At 72.2% G+C, this 895-nt stretch overlaps 1 protein-coding gene across 1 annotated transcript in view; it reads right to left on the reverse strand.

Moving 5' to 3' along the window:
* MNEG_2766 (hypothetical protein) overlaps window positions 1–507 on the reverse strand; it is a gene marked incomplete at both ends in the record, with an annotated part of 1,807 nt that extends 1,300 nt beyond the window's left edge. Inside the window, one exon of the mRNA XM_014048753.1 lies at window positions 82–507. Within this exon, the coding sequence (XP_013904207.1) occupies window positions 82–507 (426 nt within the window). The remainder of the gene's footprint in view (window positions 1–81) is intronic.
* Window positions 508–895: the final 388 nt, after the last annotated feature.

The following is an 895-nucleotide window of genomic DNA, read 5'->3' on the forward strand; positions in this document are numbered from 1 at the left end:
GTTGCGGCCGGCCTCCAGAAAGGAGGGTGCCCCCGCCAGCACCGCCAGCAGCGGCGCCGCCAGCGCCGCTGCTGTCCCCACGCCCGCCAGCGTCGCGTCTGGGTCAGCATCCACCGCGCCCTGCAGCAGCCTTAGGCAGTTGCTGACAGTGTCCTCGCCCCTGCCGTCCCAGCCGCCGCCGCCGCCGTCGGGCCTGACGCGTTCTGTCAGCACCGCGAGGATCTGGCGCAGCGCGGGCGCGTGCGACGCCAGGTCTCGACACAGCGGGCCGTACACGTCCCCGGCGAACGCGATCTGGTGCGCGGTGAAGAGAGCGAGGTCCTTCCCCTCCCCATCTTGATCCCGCGTCCCCACGCGCGCGGCCGCAAGCCGCGCGGCGACGGCGGACCAGAGCAGGCGCCCCGCGCGCTCCCGCGAGACCGCGGCGGAAGCGGCGGCGGCGACGTCGGCGGCGGCGGCGAGCGGGGCCGCGCGGGAGCGGTCTGAGCGCGCCAGGTGCACCGCCATCACGGTGAAGGGCTGGTAATGGAAAGAGCTGTCTATCAGCGCTGCGCGCAGCAGGCCAGTCAACGCCCCGGGTACCTTGGGTCGTTCGGGACGGGTGGGATGTGCCAGGTGTAGAGGTGCTGGGCGTCCAGGGGAGAGCCGGGGTTCGCATGTTTGAATCGACAGCCGGCGTTCGCGGTCGCTGACGCAGGCGGTGACTACCGTACATGCATATCGCGGCGCCGCGCACCTGAAGCACCACAACAAGGAGTTCGGGCTTTGCCCTCTGCTGCGACACCAAACGTCCCACCAGCGCACCGGCCAGCATCGCCGCGTGCTTGGCGAGTGTCACGTGCGGCCCGTAGGGATGGCAGCAGGGGCACACGGCGGCGGGCGCGTCCGTGCAGGT

This window comes from Monoraphidium neglectum (assembly GCF_000611645.1).
Source record: "Monoraphidium neglectum strain SAG 48.87 unplaced genomic scaffold scaffold00324, whole genome shotgun sequence".
Lineage (NCBI taxonomy): Eukaryota > Viridiplantae > Chlorophyta > Chlorophyceae > Sphaeropleales > Selenastraceae > Monoraphidium > Monoraphidium neglectum.